The 24,919-nt window shown below is 60.2% G+C and overlaps 1 protein-coding gene across 1 annotated transcript in view; it reads right to left on the bottom strand.

Moving 5' to 3' along the window:
* The window catches only part of VAV2 (vav guanine nucleotide exchange factor 2), a gene marked incomplete at its 5' end in the record, with an annotated part of 182,669 nt that overhangs the window by 80,960 nt on the left and 76,790 nt on the right, over nucleotides 1-24,919 (bottom strand). The window contains one exon of the mRNA XM_024762236.1: nucleotides 517-575. Within this exon, the coding sequence (XP_024618004.1) occupies nucleotides 517-575 (59 nt within the window). The remainder of the gene's footprint in view (nucleotides 1-516; nucleotides 576-24,919) is intronic.

The following is a 24,919-nucleotide window of genomic DNA, read 5'->3' as shown; positions in this document are numbered from 1 at the left end:
CCCACGACGTCCACGTGTCAGGGACGAGAGATCAGACCAATGGGGGCCATGGGATTCTCTGCAATCCAAGCAGAATTAAAGTTGAGTGGAGAGATTCCTGCCGGGAGGCCTGCAGCCCCAAGCAGACAGGTCCCCTGGCTCGGCCCCATCACAGCAAACAAACACTGCTACTTCATGCGAGGCAAGACCCACTTCTGATGTGTGGAGAGTGCATTTAGGTAGGCAATGATCTGTGAAAGGATTAATCTGCTGATCTTATTACCTAAATCGAGAGAGATTTTGCAGCCATCAGTAACACGCTGCAAGATTTCCCCGGTGGGAGCTGAAGCCTCTCCCCTCCTCCCCGCCCCCTCCAGCCGCTGCCAACAGGCAACCCGACAACACGCTGAAAATTCATGAGAAAGACACAGGGCAGACGGTGTCTGCTCAAAACTCCAATATCTGTGACAGGGCACGTGGGTGGCGGATGAAGATGAAAGGGCAGGCACTCAGCAGCGCGCGTTCCGCGAAGCTCACCTGATCCCTTTGGTCTGAGCCAAGTTGTGCAGGGAGAGCCTCGACACAGCCGAGATGACCTGGGGGGAGACGAAAAGATGCTTCTGTAATTTCACCAGAAAGCCTGAAGTCATCATAAAACTGTAATGAAGCGTTTTGTAGGTGTCGAGAACAGTTCACTGAGCCCGTTTCATCTTGGTAAACAATAACAAAAAAAACACAGCGTAAGATTTTTTAGGCAAGACACCTCTTTTGTATTTGTCGTGCAAAATATGTCATTTTGGTGCACTAATGTTTGCCGAGGGCTGCTGCACGCCCGGCGCAGCGCCCTGGAGAGGAGCAGGGCTGGGCTCACAGCCCCCACTCTGCCGACTCCCGGGGCTCTGACATCAACCACTCCCTGAGTCTCGTTCTCCCCCAGGAGAGGGTCTGCCTCATCGGGGCCACTGAGAGTCTGTCTGCTCAGACATCATGCCTACAAAGTGCTCACCCCAGGCTCCTGTTCTGCAAGTTACCATATGATTAATAACAACTCCTGTTCCGAGTAGGTGCTGATGCATTTCAGAGATGGGGAAACAGTGGCCCAGAGAGGTCAAGAGATTTCCCCAAGGTGACACAGCAGCCCGGGGCACAGCATAGAGGCAAACATCCCAGCATAATGCTCCCTTCCCCTCCAGCCCCTCCTCTCTCCAGTATGACCATTTAAACAGATGCCCGGCGCCCTGGGGGGTCGGGGTGTAGAGGGGAAACGAAGCAGCCCAGGTTCAGATTTCATGAGGGGATCCCAGCAGGCTCTCCCCAGACCGACAAGACTTGTCAAAGTCAAATTCCCGAAGTGCCCGGCGAGAAGCACTTCCAATCTGCCGCCCCTGCCCCAACCCGGTCCTGCCCCGTGTCCAGCCCCCTCCAGACACACAGGTCCCGCCCAGCTCCCAGCCTCAGAGGCCTCAACGCGGCCGGCCGTTCCACAGATCTCCAAAATGACCAGTGGCAAGCAGGGATGAGGCTCCACAGATGGTCATGGGGTAATGGAGGCCGGGAGAGGGCGGTGACTGACCCCGAACACAGAGCACCACGCACTCGAGAATGACTCACAACTCACACGAGCTGCTCACGATTCCCGGCAGGACTGACGGGGCACCTGCCGTGCCAGACACTTGAGCACCGAGGAGGCAGGGGCAAGCCTCGACCCTGAGAGCCAGCTGCGTGTGCACGGGTGCGGGTGTGGGTGCGCGTCTGAGGACGGGGAACATGAACGTGGCCCGTGATGACCACTTGCTAAAGTCACAGACACCCTCTGCTGAGCGCCGGCTGTCTCAGAAACTGAGTCTGACGGGCCTTTCATGGCCATCATCCCAGCGAATCCTCACAGCCCTAAAGGCCAGGCCTGCCGTGCACACTTGGGAGACGGGAAAACTGAGGCTAGGTCACCTTCCCGAAGTCCCCCATCCGGGACACAGGCCTCCGACTTCCCTGTGGGCAGCTCTCCTTCTAGCAGGAATTTCTTTTTAAAAAGGAGGAGGAGAGAACCCCAAACCATACAGAGGGGCCCTTTCTCAGCTGGCGAGACGGCAGATTGGGCCAACAAGCTGAGTGCTGTGCGCTGTCTTCCGGTAGGGGTTCTATTTCAGGGGCCGGGACGCACGGAAGTTATGAATGCAAAGAATGACAGGGTTCTTCTGTGTTTTCTCAGACAAGACTCAATGGGTTTATTGTGCAGCTGGCCCAGCCAGGGCTCCCACACTTGTGTGCTCCGAGAGGCCTTTCACAAACAATGAGCAACTTGGCTTCTGCCGTTATTCTTGGCTTTTAAGGGCTCTAAATATTTAGGAAGAACAAAAATTAAAGCAATGTTGCTTGATGGCCTTATAGTTACTAGATAGAATGCTGGAAGTGTTAGGGCCAAAGGGCTTAGCAACTAGAGGGCACACACGCCACCCCTCTCCTATGCCTACCGTGGCAGACATCGCTAATCAACTGCCGCACTCCTCCGCGTGGAGCCAGACACAGGCCTAGAGTCAGTCCTTCCTGCGGAGCCCACACGAGGCACCAGCAGCCCGTCAGCATCGGCACAGGAGACGAAACCTGTCTGCCAACCTGCAGTCAGGGCCGAGGCCGAGTCTCATACAGGTGGAGCCCAGGACAGGGAGGAACTGCCACAGCGGAGTGAGCTGAGGCCAGGAGACCGGTCCCTGTGTCCACGTGTCCACAGTCCTAGCGGACAGAATGGCTTCTCCTGCTGCCAGGACCACAGCAAAGCTCAGTCCTGAGCTCTCAGTCGCTTTGCTCCAGGCTGGAACCTGTCACTAGCAGTCTGTAAAGGGCTCCGCTCTGGATGTGTATCACCAGACAGGAGCAGCTCCTTAAACGGGGTTAGCAGGATTAACTGTCCCAGCTCTGCTGGAGGTGCCCTGCCCCTCGCTCCGCGTGGGCTGTGCTTTTCCTGGCTGGTGTCTGTGCAAGAAGGGAAATCTCAGGTCTCACCAGGGGGGACCTCACTCCAGTGACCAGAGGCCCAGGGCAGGGGCTGCTAGGGAACAGACGTGGGACCCCTCAGAGCCGTGGGGTCAGATGAGGGGCACTGGCCCCGCGTGAAAGGTTAGGGTTGCGGGGGGCGTGAAGCACCTCAGCGGCTTCCCGAGGCGCCTTCGGCCGGTGCCTGCCCCACTCCCAGGATGGAGGAGCTGGGCTTCCCCAGAGGCATCACTCTCCCGGCCCACAGTCCCTGCCAACTCCTCTGAAAACGTAAATGTCAATGGATGACATTTCCCCAACTTTTATCTCCATTTCTCATCTGCATCCCTGATAATGAATGAAAAGACACGGCACCTGCTCTCCCTCCTCCCTCCCTCTTCCCCTTCCCTCCACATACAAGCGGCTCAGACCTTTGGGCTCAGCGATCCACCAACTGTTCCCGCCTGGGCCCACGGAGCCTCAGCTCCAGGCAAACAAAGAAACGTGTGTGCAGGGGCTGGGCAGGGGATTGACAGGAGAAGGGTGTGCGCCCACGGGGACCAGTCCTGCTGGGAGAAGAAACGTGCACGGCCAACTCCCCAAAACCACGGCTGTCTGTGCTGTTCACTTGCATCTACGTCTTGACTGTGACTTTTAATGTTTCAGCTCCTTTAAGACTCGGTGAAGGAACAAGAACGGGTGTGACAGCCCAGAGGCTGGGAGGCCGGGGTCCGGGGTCTGGACCCTGGACGGCAGTCTTGGCCCCGTCCCCACCAGGCGTGGCCTGCTTCGACCCTGCAGCTCTCCACCCGGCCTCCATCCGGGCAGGCAGATTCCCAGACACCGGTGGCCAATCAGCTTCCACACGTGCATGGGAGGAGCTTTAGAGTGCAGACCCCCGGGCCCAGGCCAAAGGCTGGGACAGAGGTGGCGGCTCCTCCTCAGAAGGTGGCCCAAGCAGAGCATGTGTGGGGCTCGGCTGGGGGCCACCGGGGCGAGTCTGGGCTGCAGCCAGATGGTCTGCTGGGGAGGAGGAGCCCAGACAGTCCTGGGTTCAAATCCGGCCCCACTGCCTCAGTTTGCCTGTCTGTGAAATGCGGGAGAAAAGCGCATCTCTCATATGGCTCTGCTGGACTCGGCGGAACGTGTGTCAGGTGGCTGGCCTGCAGCAGGTGCTCACAGACGGCTCACAGAAGGGGGTTTTGCACAACCAGGGGAGCGAGGAGATCCACGCAGTGATTAAGGGTTGCCTCACCCACCCCCTATTCGGATGAAAACACAGGAAGAGGGCAAAGCTCCTGGCTTCAGGCTCGCGCCTTTGTTACGACTTAAGAAGAGCAGTTCAGGACGAGGGCTGAAGAGGCAGACAGAGACCAGAGGCCGAGGGAGAGGTGGAGAGATGAGGAGACAGACAGAGAGGGGATCTCGGACTCCGAAAAGCAGCATCATTCAGGGGTTCCCAGGGGGAGACAGGGAGGACAGCCCGAGGCCTCCGGGCAGCTCTGGACCCGTTACCCCTTTGCTGAAGCCTCTGCTGAAACCTGCACGGGGAAGCAGCCAGACAGCGGCCTCAAGGGCCTGGCCCCGAGTGGGCGGAGACGGCTCTGGGCTGCCGGGCTTGCCAACCCTCCTCTGCTCGGGTGGTCCCTGGGCTGCAGGAGGCCCAGCCATAATCAGTCAGCCTCCTGCCCAGCAAGGGCTGTAACTCAGGTGAGGACTCACCTTCTACTGCTCCGGGGCAGAGTTTGCAAACTGCAGGTGTTGACCCACTGGTGAGGCGTAAACTTGGACGGGTCCTAACGGCATTTTTTCAGTGAAGTAGGATAGGATGGGATGGAAAAGGATGGGACGGGACGGGAAGGGATGGGATGGGGTGGGATGGGATGATATGGGATGGTAAGGGGTGGGGGTCGGGGGATGGGATGGGATAGGACAGGACAGACAATACCAGAAAAGAGAAGTAAATTAAGTATGATCTCATGAAAATTTTGTTTCAGTCTAGAGGACATGAATGATTTTAGCTTCTCTGACTTAGTCACTCATCAAATGTTTAATGCACGCTGCTAAGTGCAGGCACCGTGCCTCGTGGTCGGGACGTAACAGAGGGTGGATCAGATTCAGGGCCACTTTGCTCCCCAACAGGCGCCATCTCAGAGCTCCGAGAGCCCCATGAGGCTCCCTCCCATGAGATAGGCTGGACTGAAATTGTGGCCCCATTTTACAGACAGGAATTCAAAGCCCAGTGACCCACGGACTCGCTCAAGCTTACACAGTCAGCTGTGGCTCTGAGAGGAGAACCTTCTGTTATCCACCCCGCTGTACCTTCGGTGGGGTGGGGGAGGGGTCCGTGACATGTCTCCCAGCCTCCATGCTTTCCCCTTTCCCTACAGGGCGAGCAGAGGCCATGGTTCCAGGGGCTCCATGCAGACAGCTTCAGGCATCCCAGACAATCGACACCTTTCATGTCCCATGGTCAGCTTTTCCAAGCTCTTCTGGGGCTGGCATCACATCTGACCTTCAAAACCAGGCTCTGAGCTGCCTCTTCCCATTTCACAGGTGAGAAAAACTGCAGCTCACCGAGTTTACATGATGGCCTAAATCACAGAGTGACTTTAAGAATGCTCAAAGAATATCTGGGGATTTGGGTGGGTGTGTGGATGAGCCAGACATGTAGATGGGTGGGTGAATGGGGGATGGATGGATGATCCGTTGATTGGATGGGTGGACAGATGGACAGACAGACAGATGGCTAGGTGGATGATGAATGGATGAATGCACGGACGGATCGACAGATGGGTGGATGGGTGGATGGACAGATGGACAGACAGGATCAACGGCAAAGGCTCCAATGAGAACCTGCCTCCCAATCCCCACTTCTTAGTTATGAGAACCTGAGCTACTGTTTATTGAGCCCTTACTAAGTGTCATAGGATTAGCATGACACAAACATGCTTCCTGCGTGGAAGGTTCTCTCCCCCCAACTCTCCACTTACTAGATGCAGACGCTGGGGACTAGAGAGCACACGAACCCTGCCCCAGGTCACCCAGCAATAAGTGGCTCACTTAGGAACTGGACCCAGTCTGTGTCAGCCGATCCCGCGCTCCCATCAGCTGAGCCATACTCCACACGGGAGGCCGTGGTGGGCAAAAAGCCCCCCAACTCCTCTCCAGGCCCAACCAGACCACATCTTCCAGCCTCGCCTGCAGTTACTGGGAACAGACATCAAGCAGGCTGCTTTGCAGACCTAGCTCACGAAACCGCCCTGCTCCTGGGGTGACCTTGAAAGCCCCACTTAAAGGTGGCAAAGCCGCCATCAGCCTGGATCCCAGAAGGCCTGCGTGGAGCAGAGGCCACACACGCACGCACGCACTCTCTGCCCACTGGGAAACTCTCTGAACGGTTCCGCCACCTCCCGTGTAAGCCAGCCCAGCCCAGGTCTATCCGTCACGGCAGCTCTGCTGTCATCACACAAAACGTCACCGCCCTGCAACTCAAAATGTGAAACTAAGCATGGGCAGAGACGATCCAGTGCAAGAACAGAGATGGCGGGCTTCCCTGGTGGCGCAGTGGTTGAGAGTCCGCCTGCCAATGCAGGGGACACGGGTTCGTGCCCCGGTCCGGGAAGATCCCATATGCCGCGGAGCGGCTGGGCCCGTGAGCCATGGCCGCAGAGCCTGCGCGTCCGGAGCCTGTGCTCTGCAACGGGAGAGGCCGCAACAGTGAGAGGCCCGTGTACCGCAAAAAAAAAAAAAAAGAACAGAGATGGCTACAAGTCGGCCTTTAAAAGGGCCGGACGGCTGCCCAGTTGCTGACAAGTGGGCTTCCTGCCCCAGCTCCCCTCGGTCATTAGGAATCATTAAGCAGGAACTGCACAGACCAGCAAGACTTTCTTATCAGCCAGAACCACTCATCTGCGAACACACCAGCAGCTCCGAGGAGACAAAACGGGCCAGATGATCAAACTCATTTAAATACGTTGCCCGGAAACTCACCTATCCGGGAAATCTACAGCTAACTCGGCCGCATATTTAGAAGCAAATCACTATAAACTGCTTTCTCAGCTCAGCCGGCATTGCCCTTCCTTTTTTCCTCTTTCCGCATCAAGAGCAAAAAAGGTCAGAAACACTTGTGCTGTTGCGTTCGGAATGACAAGCGGCCGGCAAGGAGTGATTCATTACGAACCACGGGCAACCACAGCTCCGTGTTCAAGCTCTGCCACTAGAAGGCCGGGAAACAAAAGCCAGTGGGGAGCACGGTCACCTCTTAGCCACCACCTTCTGCACAGCAGTGCCGCGGTACCTAACAGATGGGGTTTTCCTTCAAGGGTGCCAAAAGGATGCGGGGAGATGGGAGGGAGCCAGACCCCAAGCCCCAAGACAGCGATACAGAATGAAAAAGAAAAAAGTGCCACTCACAGAGCCAAGTGACCCGCAGCAACCTGGGAGGGGAGTGCTCGGAGGGAGGGTCTGGTAGCCTTTAGAGGGTCGGAGCTTGAAAGTGATTTAGGAGGAAAGAAAAAGTTAGGCTAAGAAAGCAAAGACTGTGGATATCTCAGAATTGGCCCACTGCTCTGTCGTGCCCTTGAACTGAGCTTTCAGTGAGATCTGAAACAATTCCCCAAATCTAGCTGCACTTCCTCTCTCGGTGGGTCCAGATTAAGACCTTCAAACGCAGGGAGAAGAGACCACCCTGAGCCTCAGCGGCCAGCAGCCCAAATCTTCACAGCTCGGACTCTGTAGCTGCTGACGTCTACGACCCAACACAGAGGGATCCCTGAGCCCCGGGCCCTCTCGGACCTGTGACGGTGGGCTCACACCGCTCTGCCTACAGGGCACCTCCAGCGGAGCCAGCGCCTGGCAAGCCCTCAGCTCCCTCCGTGCGTGGACACTCCTCCATCTCCACGGCCACACCCACCACGGGGGCTGCCCTGCTCTTACTTACAAGTTGAGAAAACTGAAGCCCAGAGAGGGACGGTGACAGGACCAAGGTCTCACCGCTGGTGGCGGGGACCGCACTGGAGCTCAGCTCCTAAAACACATAGGAGGCCCCGCAAAAGCAAGGACGCTGAGCACGTTTCCCAGCCACCTCCCCGGGGCCAGGAGACAGCCCTGGCCCCCACCTTACCCAAGGTGGGTGCTCAAGGAGGACAGGCTGGACCCTGGCTCCGCTCTCTGCTCGGCCCTTTCTCTGAGCGTCCACCCCACCCCCCGGGCCTCAATTTCCTACTGGGAATGAAAGGCTGTGACCTAGTGTGGCGTTCCCCTGGCTCTGATCACATCTGAGAGTCCCGGGCCACGGCACGCAGGACAGACCCAAAGGGCCTGGTGAGGCCCCTGGTGAGGGGGCCAAGCAGAAGCCCCCAGGGACGTCACAGCTGTAAACGGTCCAGGGCCAGGAGCCTGGAGAGGAGGACGGCACGTGGCCCGGGGCCTCTGAGACCAGCTGACCACTACACTGAGCCCAAGAGGGGAGATGGGAAGGGGGCAGGGGCCACCGCCGTTCCTCCCCGTGTTCTCTGCCGCCAGCATCCCTGCCCTCTCTGTGTCTCCGAGGCTACGCTTGGTGGGGGGGTTGAGATTTAATATCCCCTCCGTCCTGGCACCCTCCGGAGACCTGGAAGGGGAGGTCTGCACTTCCTCTCTCGGTGGGTCCAGATTAAGACCTTCAAACGCAGGGAGAAGAGACCACCCTGAGCCTCAGCGGCCAGCAGCCCAAATCTTCACAGCTCGGACTCTGTAGCTGCTGACGTCTACGACCCAACACAGAGGGATCCCTGAGCCCCGGGCCCTCTCGGACCTGTGACGGTGGGCTCACACCGCTCTGCCTACAGGGCACCTCCAGCGGAGCCAGCGCCTGGCAAGCCCTCAGCTCCCTCCGTGCGTGGACACTCCTCCATCTCCACGGCCACACCCACCACGGGGGCTGCCCTGCTCTTACTTACAAGTTGAGAAAACTGAAGCCCAGAGAGGGACGGTGACAGGACCAAGGTCTCACCGCTGGTGGCGGGGACCGCACTGGAGCTCAGCTCCTAAAACACATAGGAGGCCCCGCAAAAGCAAGGACGCTGAGCACGTTTCCCAGCCACCTCCCCGGGGCCAGGAGACAGCCCTGGCCCCCACCTTACCCAAGGTGGGTGCTCAAGGAGGACAGGCTGGACCCTGGCTCCGCTCTCTGCTCGGCCCTTTCTCTGAGCGTCCACCCCACCCCCCGGGCCTCAATTTCCTACTGGGAATGAAAGGCTGTGACCTAGTGTGGCGTTCCCCTGGCTCTGATCACATCTGAGAGTCCCGGGCCACGGCACGCAGGACAGACCCAAAGGGCCTGGTGAGGCCCCTGGTGAGGGGGCCAAGCAGAAGCCCCCAGGGACGTCACAGCTGTAAACGGTCCAGGGCCAGGAGCCTGGAGAGGAGGACGGCACGTGGCCCGGGGCCTCTGAGACCAGCTGACCACTACACTGAGCCCAAGAGGGGAGATGGGAAGGGGGCAGGGGCCACCGCCGTTCCTCCCCGTGTTCTCTGCCGCCAGCATCCCTGCCCTCTCTGTGTCTCCGAGGCTACGCTTGGTGGGGGGTTGAGATTTAATATCCCCTCCGTCCTGGCACCCTCCGGAGACCTGGAAGAGGAGGGCCAAGCGGCAGCCCCCGTCCCCCGGCACCATCCCCTCCCCACTGCAACAAGCTAAGGTGGCCAGCTGCCCCGGCCAGTGTGTAAGGGTGATGGGCCAGCGCCTGTAACTCCAGAGGAGAAGGAAGCCCACGACCCAGCCAGAGCAGGAAACGCCGGGGGCAGCACTCCATAACCCTGGGAACCAGGAAAGAGGCTGGAAGGGAAGCTGGATCCAGGTGTCCTCATGGAACACAGCGAGGGGTCAGGTGTGAACGGAGCATGCAGAGCCGCCCAGCCATGAGGCTCAGGGGCGCCTGCAACACACAGTGTCCATCCAAGAGTCCCTGGGCACCGGCTATCTATGGTCCCTGATCCATAACGTCGGGGCAAACGCTCTGTGATCACAGGGCTGGGAGAGGACCAGGGAGACCCTGAGCTGGAGCTGTTCCCAACGAGGAGGGTTTGCAGGAATCAGTCAGGAAACGTAAAATCCTTAGTGGAAGGAGCTTGGCGACCACCTGGTCCAAATTCTTCAATCTGCAGATGGGAAACCTAAAACCCAGCTAGGGAGATGTAAGTGATTTGCAAAGGCCACCCAGTAGCTTCCAGGCAGAGCCAGCCGGGGAGGCAGGGACGCCACTTGGAGCTCCAGGTCCCTGCCCTGACCGTCTTCACTGACAACCTCAGCTAACGTGCATCCAGGCCTCCCCCCGGCCAAGTCTTTACCAGGCTTATTTCTGTTTATTCCCCCAAACGCCCTCTCCACCGGGAGACACTCCTGCCAAACTTCCCATTTCACGGAGAAGCAACTGAGGCTCGGGGATTCACAGATGACAAGTGGTGAGTAGAGGTGGACGCAGGTCATCCATCCAGCTGCGGGGCCCCAGATCTTCACCCGGGCCCTGCCCCAGCAAGGCTGGTTCATCCACCCAACCTGAGGCCAACAGACAGCAGTGCAGAGCAGTGCAGGATCACAAACCCCAGAAGAGCAGTGCTGCTAAGTGAGGCCCTGAGGCCAGGAAGCCCGCCCACCACAACAGCGGCTTTGGGAGCCTGATGGGGCGGGTCCCCCCAGGCCACCACTCATCGTCTGTGAATGCGGCTCACCATCCCTCTCGACACTCCCTCCCACCTCCCTGTTAGCACAGCTGCTGATGGAGCTGCCAGGGCAGCAGGAGGGGAGCACAGGCTGGGCCTCCCCTCCCCCATCTGGCAGGTAAGAGGTGGGATGAAGGTGTGTCAAAACGTAGGCGGCATCTCAAAGCCAGCTGCAGACAGGCAGCGACACAGCTCCCCGCTGATCCGGGGCGAGGCCACAGCACCGCGAGTCACTGCCCCGAAGGTAGGAGCGTCCCAAGGGCGGCCCAGGGCTGCGACGCCCACACACTTTACAGAACAGCACTGGGCAGGGTGGGAGGAGCCCTCATCCCAGGAGGAGGCCTTGCCCTCCCGAAAGGCCCCCCCGCTACACTTTTCCCTTCCCTCTTCCTAGTGGCGGAGACGGTGAACCAAGGGGCCAGGCAGCAGGCGTCTACACAGCCGGCTCCCTGAGCAGGTCCCCGGGGCCCACCCCAGACACACCTCCCTCTGCTTTTGCATCGACTCCCGCCTCGGCACGTATGGTTTGGCCCCAGCACAATCCCGTGGGGTCAGGACCATCCTCCCCAATTTCCAGATGAGGGGATTGCGACCTCACTTGCCGGGGACCCAACTGTAAGAGGCGGCTGGCTCCAGGCTGTCCAACCCCAAGCCCTTTCTAAGAGGCGTCTTCTGCATTTTCACACCCTCCTCAGACTTTACGTAGCTGCTGAGAAACAGGGAGTGGATTCTGTTTTCCTCCATCCCGTCCTAGAACTGCACTGGGGGACACTGGGTACTGAGGTGGTAGCGGTCTTTCAGCACACAGTTCCGAGGGATGCCAAGCCACAGCCCCTGGAGGCGGGGGATCCACACCCCCTGGGCAACCTGGCAATGCTGCCGAGTCTCAGCCTGTGAGCAGCGCTCAGAGCCTCACACCAACCAGGGGCCTCTCTGGAGAAGACTACACGCAAGTGAGCCTGAGCCCTGACCATGAACCTGAGCTCTGACCCTGACCCCCAGCCTGGCACTGGGCTGCAAAGTTACCCCACTGCCTCACTGAATCCTCAACCACATGAGGAGGTGATACTGTGTCCCTTGTCAGATAACGAAACTGAGGGTCAGAGTGGTCACCCACACACAGTAGTAGAGATGGCTGAGAACGTGGATGGTCTGATTAGCGCCTCAGCCTCCGGTCCGAGCCTCAGCCAGGAATCCCCGCCCCAGCATTTCTGGCTCATTGGCTCCCTGGGCCTTCCTCATCTGTCAAACTCCCAGCTTGCTAATGGGGGCGAGGTGACGGCAGCCATCACCTGGCGAGGGCCGATGACTTTCAGAGCTGCTTTATTGCTCTCCCTGATTAATGGCCATTTTAATGGGAAGGGGAACAAAAGTTGTATCTTTTACGCCACGGCAATAATTTTCCAATATACACACTTATCTCTGAAGTGATGACTTAGTAACTCAGTTATTAACTGCAAGCACAACCCCAGCGCGCTGGGCGGCACAAGCAGCCAGAATCTCTCCTCTGCCGATCAGCCCTCGCCCACTCCTTGCTCCTGACGCCAGCGCCTGCAGAGCCTTTGAAGCTCTGGCTACCCTGCAGCCCTGCAGTGTTTACTTTCTCCCTGGGCTTTCTGATGACAAAGGAGGGTGTGGCTCTGCCCCTCCCAGGTCCCAGTGCCAGGCAGAGCTCAGCTTGTGCTGTGTTCACAGGCTCCTGGCTCTGCTGACCTCCCGCAGGAGAGGGATCAGGGACGTCAGGGATGACCATCGGCGCCACAGCAGCCACGGAGCTGTGTGAGGACGGCCTCGAGCAGCTACACAAATGACAAGACACACTGCAAACCCAAGCGCGTTCATGGCTGGGTGGGTGTTTCTGGAAAGGTCTGACAGCACTGAGCATTAAGAAAGGTTGTTCTGGGGCTTCCCTGGTGGCACAGTGGTTAAGAATCCACCTGCCAATGCAGGGGACACAGGTTCGAGCCCTGGTCCGGGAAGATCCCACGTGCTGTGGAGCAACTAAGCCCGTGTGCCACAACTACTGAGCCCACGAGCCACAACTACTGAAGCCCGTACGCCTAGAGCCTGTGCTCCGCAACAAGAGAAGCTACCGCAATGAGAAGCCCGCGCACGGCAACGAAGAGAAGCCCCCGCTCACCGCAATGAAGAGCAGCCCCCGCTCACCGCAACTAGAGAAAGCCCGTGCACAGCAACAAAGACCCAACGTAGCCAAAACTAAATTAATTTTTTTTTTAAAAAAAGAAAGGTTGTTCTGAGTCTGACAGACGAGGGTCCCCATCCCCCCCCAACCGAGGAGGCAATGCTGAGTGCAGCTGAGTCCCAGAGTCTCCTTGCCCGAGAAACGGGGGCAATACACACCCTGGTGGTTGAGGAGGTCCACCCAGCCTGTGGGCTCACTGTCACAGTCACAAGCATCATTTCTGCCCTTCCTGGGGGAGCAGCCCCCCACTTCCACCACCTCCAAGCCTTCTGTGGTTGTCCGTCACTGCATACCGGTTAGCGTTCGCTGTGGACTGAATGTTTGTGTCCCCCCCAAATTCTCGTATTGAAGCCCTAACCCCCGATGCAACTGTCTTTGAAGGCAATCGGGTCATGAGGGTGGAGCCTCATGAAGGGCACTGGTGCCCTGAGAAGAGGAGACTGGAGACTGTTCCCTGTTTCTCTCCAACACATGGGGACACAGCGAGAACGTGACCGTGTGCCAACCAGGAGGGGAGCCCCTACCAGAGCCTGACCGTTTGGGGGCCTGATCTCAGACTTCCAGCCTCCAGAGATGTGAGAAATAACCGTGTGTTGTTTCAGCCAGCCAGTCGATGGCATTTCTGTCCTTACCACCAGTCGTGGCACAATTCCCGGGAAGACACCCCGGGAGCTGGGGGGAGACCCCCAAGCGGCAGCCCCAACACACTGCCCTCAGCAGGAGTCCCCATCCCTGCCGGGGATGGCGGGGAGGCTCCAAACGGGTCAGCAGAGAGGGAGGGTGGGGAGAAGCCGAGAGCAGCAGCTGACCACGGGCTATGGAGCGCCTGCCTACCTTGTTCATGCGTCCTGGGAATTCCGCCTTTGACTCCCTGCACGAGGGAGCAAGGATGCGGGACCCTGCTGAGGGGTCTCCCCACTGCCTCGGCCAGGCACCCGCCCGCCCCCATCTCAGGGGCCTGTGGCACAGCCTTCCACAGGGGACAGAGTGCCAGGCTTGGTGTCGCTAAACCCGGCTTGATATCCAGCTGCAGACCGTCCCCACCATCTCGGCCATGCCCTGAGGTCTCGGGGGTCTCAGGCCCTCATCTGTAGCGTGGGGACGATAACGAGGCTGGGGGTCCCCCTCTCCTCACCTACGTGTTCAACGTCCCCTCACCACTGTGCCGGGGACGAGAGACCAGAAGTGACTTCTGCAGCTCACAGGACCCAGTGCTACGAGGACAGGAGCACAGCAGGGGACCTAACCAAATGCGGGGGGCGGGGGGCATCAGGGAAGGCCTCCTGGATGAGGTGCCTGCCACTCAACCTCAGACCCGAGGGATGAACTGGACTCGCTGGGGAACCTGCTAGCATGTGTCACAGTGCCGGCATATATGCAGTAGGCTCTCCATAAATGAGGGCATGCTGTCCACAGGACGGCTTCAGGAAGTGGCCTCCCCTGGCACCTGACGCTGCAGAGGGTGGCCGGCTCACACGGACCATGAAGAACCTCTCTCCTTTCCGAAGCAGGATCGGCCCAAGAATCCCTGCTGCCCGGCAACTGCGAGCCCCATTCGTGCAAAGGAAACCCTCGGCAGGAAAAGAGTCCAAAGTGGTTTTTCCTCCCCTGCACGTTGTGAGGAAGGAGACGGATGGAAAACAGCCACAGACAGAGCTCCGGATCGCTCCCTGAAAAGAAGTTTCATCGCGATCCCTGCTTAATCCTGGCGCGTCAGGGGCCTTCCCGCGCCAGCCTCTTCATGGATTCCTTCCTCCCTGAGGGTAGGCTTCAAAGATGCATTTTTCCCAGAACAGATTCTCCGTGACCACAAGGGAGAGGCCGGCCCGAAGTGGAGGAGAGAGAGCCGCTGCCTGGGGAGGGCAGCAGAGGAAGGGCCCACCCACGCCCCCCTGCCGGGGCTCAGCTCCCCGACCTGGCCCGCAGAAACAATCTCCCACGCTCCATCCCTGGGGCCCCGCCCCCTCCCCCTCTCTGTTCCTTCCCTCCTGAGTCACAGGGAGGGACGTCCCCAAGGCTGCACGAGGCTTCATGCCCCACTCACCACTCCTCAAGCAGGTGGACCCTGCTTCGTTGCTTCCCCCAATGATTCAGAGAGGGTCCTGGTAAATGACAGTGACACCCTGCAAGAAGTCCAGACATGGCCCCGAGGGCAACACAGCAAGAGGTGGGGCGGGGAATAGCAGAGCCAGCTGGTGACCTGCTGGGTCAGCTCAGGAACATGAAGATTAACAGGAACATATCGAAACAACCTGCTGTGCTCACCCCACGCGGTCCCCACCACGGCAGGCGGGTGCCAGGGAGGCAGGCCTGGGTGTCGTGGGAGCAGCCCCCAGGGAGGTGGGCTGCCACCGGGGGTAGTGAGCATACTATGTCACGAGAGGCATACAAGAAGCTGGTGCTGGCGTTGCACAGGCCATCGGACCAGAAGACTTCCCAGATCCGGGGCCACTCTGGAGGTCAAGGGCACCGCAAAACCCTCACCTGAGGCCCGCGGCCGACTGACGACTTTGCTTACATGGATTCCAGCGGCTCTCACGGCCGAGGAGTGGGCACTCGAAATGAATGGTGAGCAGTCAGGACACCAGCAGCAAAACAGAATAAGACCAGCACACGCACACAGGCACGCACACACTTGACAGGCCACCGGGGTGAGGCCCCAGAGGCACACGGCGAGCAAACGCATCGATGATGTGCCACCTCCTTGGGCTGTGACTTAACGGCCCACCGCGCCTGAGCTGCTCCCTCGGCCGGGAGCGCCCTCACCTGCCTCCTGCCCGACCTTAGCCTCCTCCAAAGTGCCCTCAAAGGTCACCCATCCAAGGAGTACTTCCTTCTGTTCCTGGGCCCTCACTGGAGTCAGCCCAATGCCCTCGCTGGGTCCCGCCATACTCTGCGGGCCGATTAGAGCAGCCACTCCCACCCCACGGGGTGTGGTGGGAACTCCCCAGGCGCCCAGTAGATGCTGGCTCCGTCCTGTCTCTCAATCCTGGTTACCTGGTGGCTTTACTCTGTGAAAATTCATCGAGCTGTCCGCTTACGACAGACACTTTTTCTATATGTGCAGGATACTTTGAGAAGTTATGTTTAGGAAAAAAAAAAACCTCTAGCTTTAAATCTAGAGATTTCAAAGACATTTAATCAGCTTCATTCATTCAAAAACACACAGCTTGGGCTTCCCTGGTGGCGCAGTGGTTGGGGGTCCGCCTGCCGATGCAGGGGACATGGGTTCGTGCCCCGGTCCGGGAAGATCCCACGTGCCGTGGAGCGGCTGGACCCGTGAGCCATGGCCGCTGAGCCTGCGCGTCCGGAGCCTGTGCTCCGCAACGGGAGAGGCCACGACAGTGAGAGGCCCGCGTACGGCAAAAAAACAAAAACAAAACACACAGCTCAAGGCCTTCTGATGAGATCGACACTCAGTGAGAACATGGAATACAGAGGAAGGAAACGGCCAGAGATGGGCAGGGGTCGCCCAGGGACACCTCGGCCCTGGCCTCAGATCCACACGCGCCCCCAACCCCAACGTAGCCAGAAGGAGCACGAAGGAGGCCACACAGGAGGGCTGTCCCCAGCTCATCCTCGTCCCTGTAAATGCAGAGACTCCAATCCTTCCAGAAGGGCCCCATCCACGCTGCGTCCACTGGCTCTGCCTGTGACACCCACGCAGATCGGCCGGGTGGGGATAACTCCGGCCGCCGCAGAAGCCTCTCTCCAGAGGCTGGGAAGGCCCAACCATACTCATAAAGGCCGGTGAATCTTTTCCGAAGCAGTGGCTTCCTTTGCTCCAAGAACACCCTGCGATTCTTCCAAACCCCCGAGCGCACGGGCCACGGGGGACGCGTGAGGGCCAGCGGCCACCTGCTCGGCCCGGCCGCTGCCCTGGAGACCCCCACCTCCCGCCCTGGCTTCTCCGGCGATTTCAAGGTCTGTGTGCTCAGGGGTCCCTGTCACATCGATGGCAGCCACGGCCCCGTGACGTGGCTTTCTCAGGGCTCTGTAATTCCGAAACAAGACTGGATCTGAGGACACCAACTTGCCCACAGCAGAGCGGCAGCCCTTGCTCCTGCAAAAGCCCACCGTGCGCTCACGAGGGCCTCACGCAGTCACGCAGCCCGAGTGCGGACGATCCCCTTCACACTTTTCACCAGCCCGCGCGTCCTAGGGGGGCCAGAGGGACATGACCCCGGGGCAGCCCTCCCGCCAAGGCGTGGCCCCAAGGTGACGGGTGACACCCCTGTGGCCCACACACCCTGTCCCTCCAGAGCCATCCAACAGCTCTGACACGAAGGGCCTTCCGTAGCCCGTCACCCCGGGATGCTCAGGACCCCCGAGGTGGAAGCAAGTCCGTGCCCCGCAATGCCCCCGGGCCGGTCCCCAGGCGCCCCCCCACGTCTCTCTGGGCCAGAGGGAGCCATGGCTCCTCGTCCAGCTCCCACCGTGGGCGCCCGTCCATGACACCCAGCGCAGGTGTTCCAAGCTCAGACCACAGCTCTCGCTTTTCTGGGGACCCACGTCTGAGAAGACTGCGCTGGACAACAGGACAGAACCTCGGTTACAAATCTCAGATGAGCTCGCACACAGGCTGGTCCACCAGAGGTGGGCGGGAAGGCCCAGTGCGGCCCAGAGCAGAGCCAGCTGCCCCCGGAGGCCTTAGGAAGCCGCGAAGGCCTCAGGGAGGGCGGGCTGGGGGCACACCCAGCCCCCGCCACACAGAGCCAGCACAGGAAGACCCCAGTCATTTCGTACCAAACCCAGGCGGGCTGTCTTATGTGTTTCGTCCTGGCCAGCTCTCACGGTCCCCATCGCGCCGCCTCTGCTCACCTTCTGGGTCTGACGGCCCCGCTGGGAACGCTGAGTCTCCCCGTCCCAGGGACCCTTCAAGGACCTCACAGCGGGGCTGGGGGCAGCCTCTGGGCACGGCCAACTACAGTCCCAGGCAGGACCCTCCACAGTCCAGGCTGAGAGCCAGCAAGACTGTCCCCAGGCCGCCGGGTCAACTTTCACACGGAGAACCATTCTGTTCTCCATCACCCTGACCGCCTGCGCTCCCGGCCTGCCTGTGCAGCCATCACTGGGCACCTCCCCGGACGTGCCCGGCCTCCTCACTCCCAGGCCCCCACCGCGAGCTCCCCACACACTTCAGCCCACAGACCAGGCCACGACACAGCCCGCGGGTGAGCCCGACGGGAGCCGGGCAGAAGGCTTCGACCCGAGGCCTCCACTAAGATCCACATAATCGCTCCCCGCCATCGAGGGAAGGAAGAAGCGCACAGGCGCTGCACGCAGTCCCAGGCAGAGGCTCGGGCCAGCGGCGGGGCCCGACTCACCGACTGAAACCAGCACCCGCTCTGCACGACGCATGGTGCCCCCCCAACACCGGCCCAGGCCCGGGCACCCAGTGGGCCTCTAGACGAGTGCTGTGTACACCAGGAGCCCTCGGCGTTGGGAATGACGGCAACGTAACTCCTGCCTGACACGCAGGCTCATCTCCACGTCAGACCTCGCGCGGGATCCCCTACAATTAATTACCAGCCCTTCAAAACCCATCACAATGCCCACAGCAGCCAGACTGGAAGCTCACTGCACGGACACGGCCACAAGGACCCCTTGCCACCAGCCTGAGTCCAGAGGGTGAAGAGGCCCCGACGGGAAGGGCACCCTGTCCTACAGCTCCTTCCTGAGCAACCAGCCCAGGAGTCTCTGATGCGAGGAATCCACCGGGCACAGCTCCCTAGGGCACTGACCGCCTCAGATGCTGCCCCCTTAGGGCTCTGGCCCCCGAGGGCTCTGCCCCACAAGGGCACTGCCCACATAGGACACCGCCCTCCTGGGACACTGCTCCCCAAGGACACTGCCCCCCAAGGGCAAGGGCTGTGTCTCCCCAAGGCCTCAGTGTCGGCGGGGGCCTGGCGCAAGGTCTAATCTTGTGGCCCCAACGGCAGGTGGAGCAATTCACAGGCCCTCCCACTCCAGGAGCCGTCTGCACCCAGGTGGGCACCTGAGCTCGGGTAGAGGCACCTCCGGAGGCCCCTGCCTCACTCTCTGACATTCCTTCCCATCAAAGGGTCCCCTGAGGGGCACCCCAAATGGGAACCGATCCTCCCATCAGCCTTCAGGGTCCACCTCACTGTTCTTCTGTCCAGGAGCCGTCACCGGGGGCCGCCCGCCCCGTGCCCCTTGGGATGCCATCACCTCCCTCCCCATCACAGGGTGAGGACAACATCGCCAGGGGCTCATTCCGCACGGAGTCCCGGGGGCCTGGAATCAAGGGGTGGGGGCCCCGCGCAGGGCCGAGGAACCCGGGTGGTGCGGGCACCCAGCAAAGTCCAGGAAGCACAAACCTGAAGCGTCAGCCTAGTACCCAAAGGAAAACTGGAGCCAGCCTGTCCGGGCCCCGCCGTCCCGGCCCTGGCTCGGGCCGCTGCTCACCTCGCCCTGCCTCAGCTTCCCCGTCTAGTAAAAGAAAACTATGGGCATAAGTAATTAGTGCCCACCTCACCGGGTCACCGTGGAAACTAAACATGCACGCCGGGCACACACAGGGCCCATCGCCTGCACGAGTGCACGAGGAGACGTCTGCCATGGTCAGCAGGGCGCTGTCACCCCACGTGCAGCTGAAGAGGCCCTTATGAATGCCGGAGAGAGAACCCTGACCAAAGGAAGGACTTCTCAGAACCCGCGTCTGCTCAGGGGTAGCCCCAAGGGCCACTGGGTTCACCCCGCCCGTACACTGCAGCATTTGGCCCCCCATCACCCACCTGCCTGAGGGCTTCCACACCCCTCGAGGACTCGCTGACCCTCCGAGCCACCCACCTCCTCAGCAAGCATGGCGATGACCTCGTGAGACAGACAGCAAACTGAGCCAGAGAACAGCCGGGCCACGGCCCCCGGGTGCTGCGTAGAAAGGCCAAGTGGGCCTGGGACTCTGGCCTGCAGAGGCCTCCCCTGTGATCTGCACCCTGGTCTCCCGCTGCCCCGTGCAGAGGGCTCCCTTTCCCAAGGCAGGCCCTCGGATCCTGGGAGGCACGGAGTCCCCAAGGCCGACACCTGTATCAGGTCAGCTGGACATACAGGGGAGCAGGTCTTGCGCTCTGCGTCCTAACAGGCCGGGACCCGTCTGCAGAGGCCCCTGGGTGACTGCAGTCACACATCGGCGCCCTCTCAACCACAGCCAGCGGCCGGGCCGCCGCCCATCTCAAGCCGAGACCCGCACGGGGCTGCCCCGTGTCCCAGCACGTCTTGGCCAAAAGCAGGAATCTGGGGACAGCACAGGACAGGGCACCCTGCTCACGGCCCAGCCTCCCGAGGAGAGGGCGGTGGTAACCTCACGTAGCGTTGCGGGGCCAGATTCAGAGAGGCTCAGTCCCCTGCCTGCGGTGGCCCAGCTAGAAACGGCATGTCCGGGACTCACACCCAGCTCAGGCCTGACCAGACAAGGAGCAGCCCCAGACTTAAGACACCACAGCATCCTCTCTTCCCTCTGGGTTGGGGTCTGTGAGGCCCAAGTGTCCGGTGGGTACAAACCCCTTCCCCTGCGGGGGACAAGGAGAGAAGACAGGGCGTGGAAGCGAGTGGAGCACGCTCCTCTCCTGGGGCACGCGGGCCCTGTGCTCACCCCCCGAGAGGCTAAGTCCCCACGGCAGGACACGTCTCTACGGCCTGGCAGTTCCACCAACGGGGGGTCAGGCTTTCAGCCACCCAAAGAGACGTGCATTCAGCAAGCGCAAAAGCCTGCTTCCGTGCAAACACCCCCCGAAGCCTACCAGGACAACTGGCCACTTGGGCAGGGGGCAAAGTCGGGGTGGGGACAAGTTTTCCAAAATGCAGGGAGAGGCTCAGGGGCTGACACTGCCCTGCAGGCACCTTCTCGGTCTGTCCCTGCCCAGAGGGTAGCACTTCCTTTCCAGGTCACACCGAGGCTGGTCTTTCTCCCCTGCGGCGGCAGGCGACGGGCGGGCGGGGCCCTCCTGGTGGAGGGTGTTAATCCCAGGGTGGATCCCTGGGCTCAGGCCCACTTGGGGAGGGGGGAGGGCGCCAGCAGGCAGCCGCCTGGCGTGGCCGGGGACAACAGGGCCCGTCACCGCGCCGCCTTCTTGGGTGGGGCAGGCTGGGCAGGGGGCCATCTGCTGGGCCCACTCAGGGGGAAGTGACCGCTGCACCCCGGCAGAGCCCTCAGGGATTCCCTGCAGAAACTAACTGCCTGGAAGCATAAATAACGCCGCCCAGGGATGGGGTGGGGCGGGGCCGCTGAATGGGGAACAAAGCAGGCCTCAGCTGCTCTGAGTCCACCCACCGCCCCCAGGGAGGGCGTTCCTGGGAAGCAGCCCGGCTTGCAGAGGTGTGGACAGCTGGGCCCAGGGAACACTCTGGGTCCTGTGAACCCACCTCTCTAAAACCATCGATCACCAGCCAGCAGCCCCCCCGCCCCAGCGGACCCCCCCAGCCCCCAAACACACACACAGGACCCACACTCATCCCAGGAGGTGCCAGGAGAGTCCGCTCTCCTATCTGACCGGCATCCTCCCTGACGCCAGCGCCCACGGATGGCAGGAGGGAGCCATGGGACTCGGGGGACAAGCCACAGCCACGGGAGACACAACGGTGCTCATCACAGCCGCCCACCAGCCCGTCTCCACTTTCCCACGGTGGACCCATAAGCCCCAGGGGAGGTGGGGCGAGCCTGCCGCCCCACTGAAAGATGAGGGATGGAGGCCCGGAGGGGAGGCAACTACCCGAGGTCATGCTGGCGACAGAGAATCCCAGCCACCTGGGGACCCCCAGCTCCCCGGCCAGGACGGCCCTGGACGCAGGTGGAAGGGAAAGCCAGGGTGCTGGATAGCCTCCTGCCACCTGCCCCCAAGGGAAAAGAGAGAGAGAAACCCTCGGAAGCAGAACAACAAACAACGCCCTGGAGAGAAAGCAGCTGCTCCTGGGGCCTCCACTTCAGACGGCGGGCTGAAGGGGGCACCCACTCACCCCGCCATGCCTGGCTCGGACGGGGAAGTGCTGGGAGTCCAGGCCCGCGGGGAGCGAGGTCAGACCTGGGCTCAGGTCCTGGCCGTGCCACTACAGGCTGCTCCCCCCTCTGCGCGTGAGGATCCCATGCACGATGGGGGTCCCCGGGGAGACACCTCGATGTCTGATGGGGCTCCCCGTGCCCACCGCCCCCCAGGGGATGTCTGGGCCCCCTGGCCTGCCCTCTGCAAGCATCTCGCTAGGTCAGCTTAGCCCCCAACCTCTTCTTAGCAACCTTCGTCGTCCGCAGCTGTGACCCCCACCTGCACAGGCTGTGTCCGGTGCTGAACCCGGCCTCTTTCCCCTTCTGCAACAGCTCCGACCACAAGCTGCTTTTACCACCATAACTACTGCCCAGGTCTGGTTCGCTTCACCAGGTAGTGGTGAAGGCTGCACGGCAAGGTGACTGTACTTAATGCCACAGAACTTACACTTCGAAGCTGCTGGGAGGTAAACTTTGTGTGTTTTCTACCACAATTTCAAAAAGCCGCTGTGAGTACAGACGACCGCACCTTCGGCACCTCGGCTCTGGAACAAGGTCACGGACGCGCCCTCCCGCTTCCTCACAGGCCAGGTGGGCCCGCACGACAGTCTGGGTCCCCCTGAGCACCTTCTGCACAAACCACCGCGTCTGTCCTCCGGCCTCGCTGCGCCCAGGCGACACCGACGTCCTCCAAAGTGTCCAAGCCAAACAATCCGGGATGTTGCCCCAATTAGTGTCATAAGCCTCTGCTAATTGATTTGTTCCAGAGGGCATCCCATCAGCTGGCTTCAATATACTTAACGTCTAATTTCCAGATCCAGAGAGGCTGCCATTAGCGAGATTAATTGTAAGCGCACACAATTTCATTTTCCTCTCTCTGCAGAAACAAAAGTGACACTTCTCCCAACTAAAGGACGGGGCCCTGGCGAGATGGCCAGTCATTCAGGAAGACGATACATCACCACCATTTAAATGAGGTACCCATCAAGTACATCCCTGCCGGGCACCACACAGGGGTCAGATCTGAGAGCCCCTGGAGTGCGGGTTTTGGGGATGCAGAGACTTGACCTCCAGAAACCTCACCTCTGACCTTCTCCACGGTGAGTTGAGGGAGGCCTGAGATAGGACAAAGGGAGAGAAGGGACTTGGATTCTGAGCTGGAAGGGGTGTCAGCCATCGACCTCTGTTCTGCCCTTGACTTGGGAAGTCGAGGCCCAGGGAGGCCAGGCCTTGCCCAAGGTCATACCCAAGGTCATAAAATCATGGACGAGAGGCCAGAAACGTGGGGACAAATGCAGTGTGACCCTGGACAAGTCACTCCTATCTCTTGGCCTGGGTTCCTTGTCCAGGAAATTAGGATAATCACGGCCCCACCCTAGCACGAGTGCTGAGGACCAAATGGGCTCGGGGATGTGACACCTAGAAGACCCCCTGAGGCCTTAAAGCACAGCTCTCTGTTCACAAGGCATTACATTTAGAAACATGTATATTCTGGTCTCTTCCCTGTCCCCCAGTTCAACCGAATCAGGCTTTCCAAACGTGATGGGGCTTTACGAATGCTTCGAATGTTAATACTGATACAAGACGGGGGACCCCGCAGCCTCCGCCGAGGAGGACTTGGGCTGGATTATTAGTGTTTTCCATGAATAATGCATGAGCCGGAGGGGCCACTCCTGGGATGACCCCACGAGTTATTATCTCTGCAGTGGGAGGGGCGGCAGACCCGGCAGGGGACCAGCAAAGGCTAATTGACAGCATCCCGGCACACGTGGGTGTGGAGGACAGGCAGGCCCAGAGCCCTGCACACGGACTGAGGTTTTAGGGGGTGAAACCAGGGTGCGAGCCAAAGACAGGGCCTGGCGGACAGCTCCTCCCATGGAGTCGAGCAGCTCTGGCCTTGAACCCAGCCCTGCATGACCACACAGGGCAGTCTGTGCCTCGGTCTCCCTGTCTGATGGCGTCCACCTCACAACGGCCGTTGGGACTCAAGGAGTAATATTTGCAGTGAGCCCAGCAATGTAAACGCACTGTGGTTCCCAGCTCCTGATCAGATTTCTTTCTCCCCCGCAAGAAAAGCCGAGGAAAGAACCCCAAGAGAGGGAGGGAACGGGAGCTTAGCTGTCCCCACCTGTGGCAAAGAGTCCTAGCCACCCCGCCCCCAGATCCCTCTCCCTCTTCGGTGGGAGCTGAGTTCCAGATGAACACAGGGCTGCCGGGCTACAGACCCCACTTCCCATCCACCCTTGCAGCCAGACGTGACCTTGTAACCGTGTTCTAAACATCAGGTAAAAAAGAAAAAGCTGTGAGGAAGACCCCCGCTCTTAAAAGAAAAGTGCTGTCTCCCCCTTTTTCTTCTCTGATGCATGGAATAGAACATGGGTGTGATGGCAGAAGCCAAGCAGCCACCTTGCACCACGAGGAGGCCACATGCTAGGGACGGAGATCGCAGAGCGAGGGACGTTGGGAGCCTGAGCTGCGGGGACTGTGGTGCTGCCTAGACTTCTGCCCTAGAGAGAGAAAGCCTCTGGCTTCTTCAGCTGCTTCTACAAGATCTCCTGTTTCAGCAGCCGCACCCATCTCACCACCGGCCAACAAGGACTGCCCATCTTTTAGAACTGACGTACAAAAACATTCAGAGATCCTAATATTCATTGGGCATTTTCTGGTCTGAAAAAAAAGTGAAAAAGAAACGAGCCTTTTCTCGCCAAGGCTCTTGTGGGTGAGAACCGGAATTGTGCCCAAGGTGGTGGCATCAAATAAGGGCTCACAGGGAACAGAGGAATCTCGGCGACCCACAGGCAGCAGTGGCCTGGGTGCAGGGAGACTGCCAGGACCACCCTGGGCGACCCTGTCTCCAAACTCAGCTTCTCCAAGCAGTGGCGCCTCTCCTCCCTTACGCCAGCTCTCAGCCGCACTCACCCACTCTCTCCTGCCCTCTCCTCCTGACCACCTTCCCTGTCCACCAACAGTCCAGCAGGACCACCAGCCAGCCTCCCTGCTCCTGGAATCGGGCTCCAGCCAGCACCCCTGACCAGCTCCGGATCCAACTGCCCAGGAGAGGGGTC

The sequence above is a fragment of the Neophocaena asiaeorientalis genome, unplaced genomic scaffold (assembly GCF_003031525.2).
Source record: "Neophocaena asiaeorientalis asiaeorientalis breed wild unplaced genomic scaffold, Neophocaena_asiaeorientalis_V1.1 scaffold78, whole genome shotgun sequence".
In the NCBI taxonomy this organism is placed as follows: domain Eukaryota; kingdom Metazoa; phylum Chordata; class Mammalia; order Artiodactyla; family Phocoenidae; genus Neophocaena; species Neophocaena asiaeorientalis.
Note: the sequence above shows the minus strand (reverse complement) of the source record. Positions and strands in the feature narration are given on the sequence as shown.